Source organism: Penaeus monodon, chromosome 23, assembly GCF_015228065.2.
Source record: "Penaeus monodon isolate SGIC_2016 chromosome 23, NSTDA_Pmon_1, whole genome shotgun sequence".
In the NCBI taxonomy this organism is placed as follows: domain Eukaryota; kingdom Metazoa; phylum Arthropoda; class Malacostraca; order Decapoda; family Penaeidae; genus Penaeus; species Penaeus monodon.
This window is the reverse complement of record NC_051408.1, coordinates 8942796-8943033: the sequence shown is the minus strand read 5'-3', so window position 1 is coordinate 8943033 and position 238 is coordinate 8942796. Positions and strand designations below refer to the sequence as shown.

Here is a 238-nt window from a genome sequence, read left to right as displayed (position 1 = left end):
TATCACTATGGCTCATTCATTATCATCATCATCTGTTATACCCATTTGCTTAGTTTACTTGTGTATCTATATCCACAGATAGGTTGATTTATTTATAGATTTTGTCACATATTACTTTTAGTTTTCATTCATTTATAAGTGTCTCCTTTATTCCAGACCCTCCAATCTGCATGACAATCAAGAAGGGGCTGCCACTTACAACAGCCAAGTGCACAAACTGAATATGGAATCTCTTAAT

The 238-nt window shown here is 34.0% G+C and overlaps 1 protein-coding gene across 3 annotated transcripts in view; it reads left to right on the top strand.

Annotated features, from left to right (window-relative positions):
• LOC119587785 (angiomotin-like protein 1) overlaps nt 1–238 on the top strand; it is a gene marked incomplete at its 3' end in the record, with an annotated part of 21952 nt that overhangs the window by 9611 nt on the left and 12103 nt on the right. For all 3 annotated transcript variants that reach the window (XM_037936483.1, XM_037936481.1, XM_037936482.1), the window contains 1 exon segment: nt 157–238. In XM_037936483.1, coding sequence (XP_037792411.1) covers nt 157–238 — 82 coding nt within the window.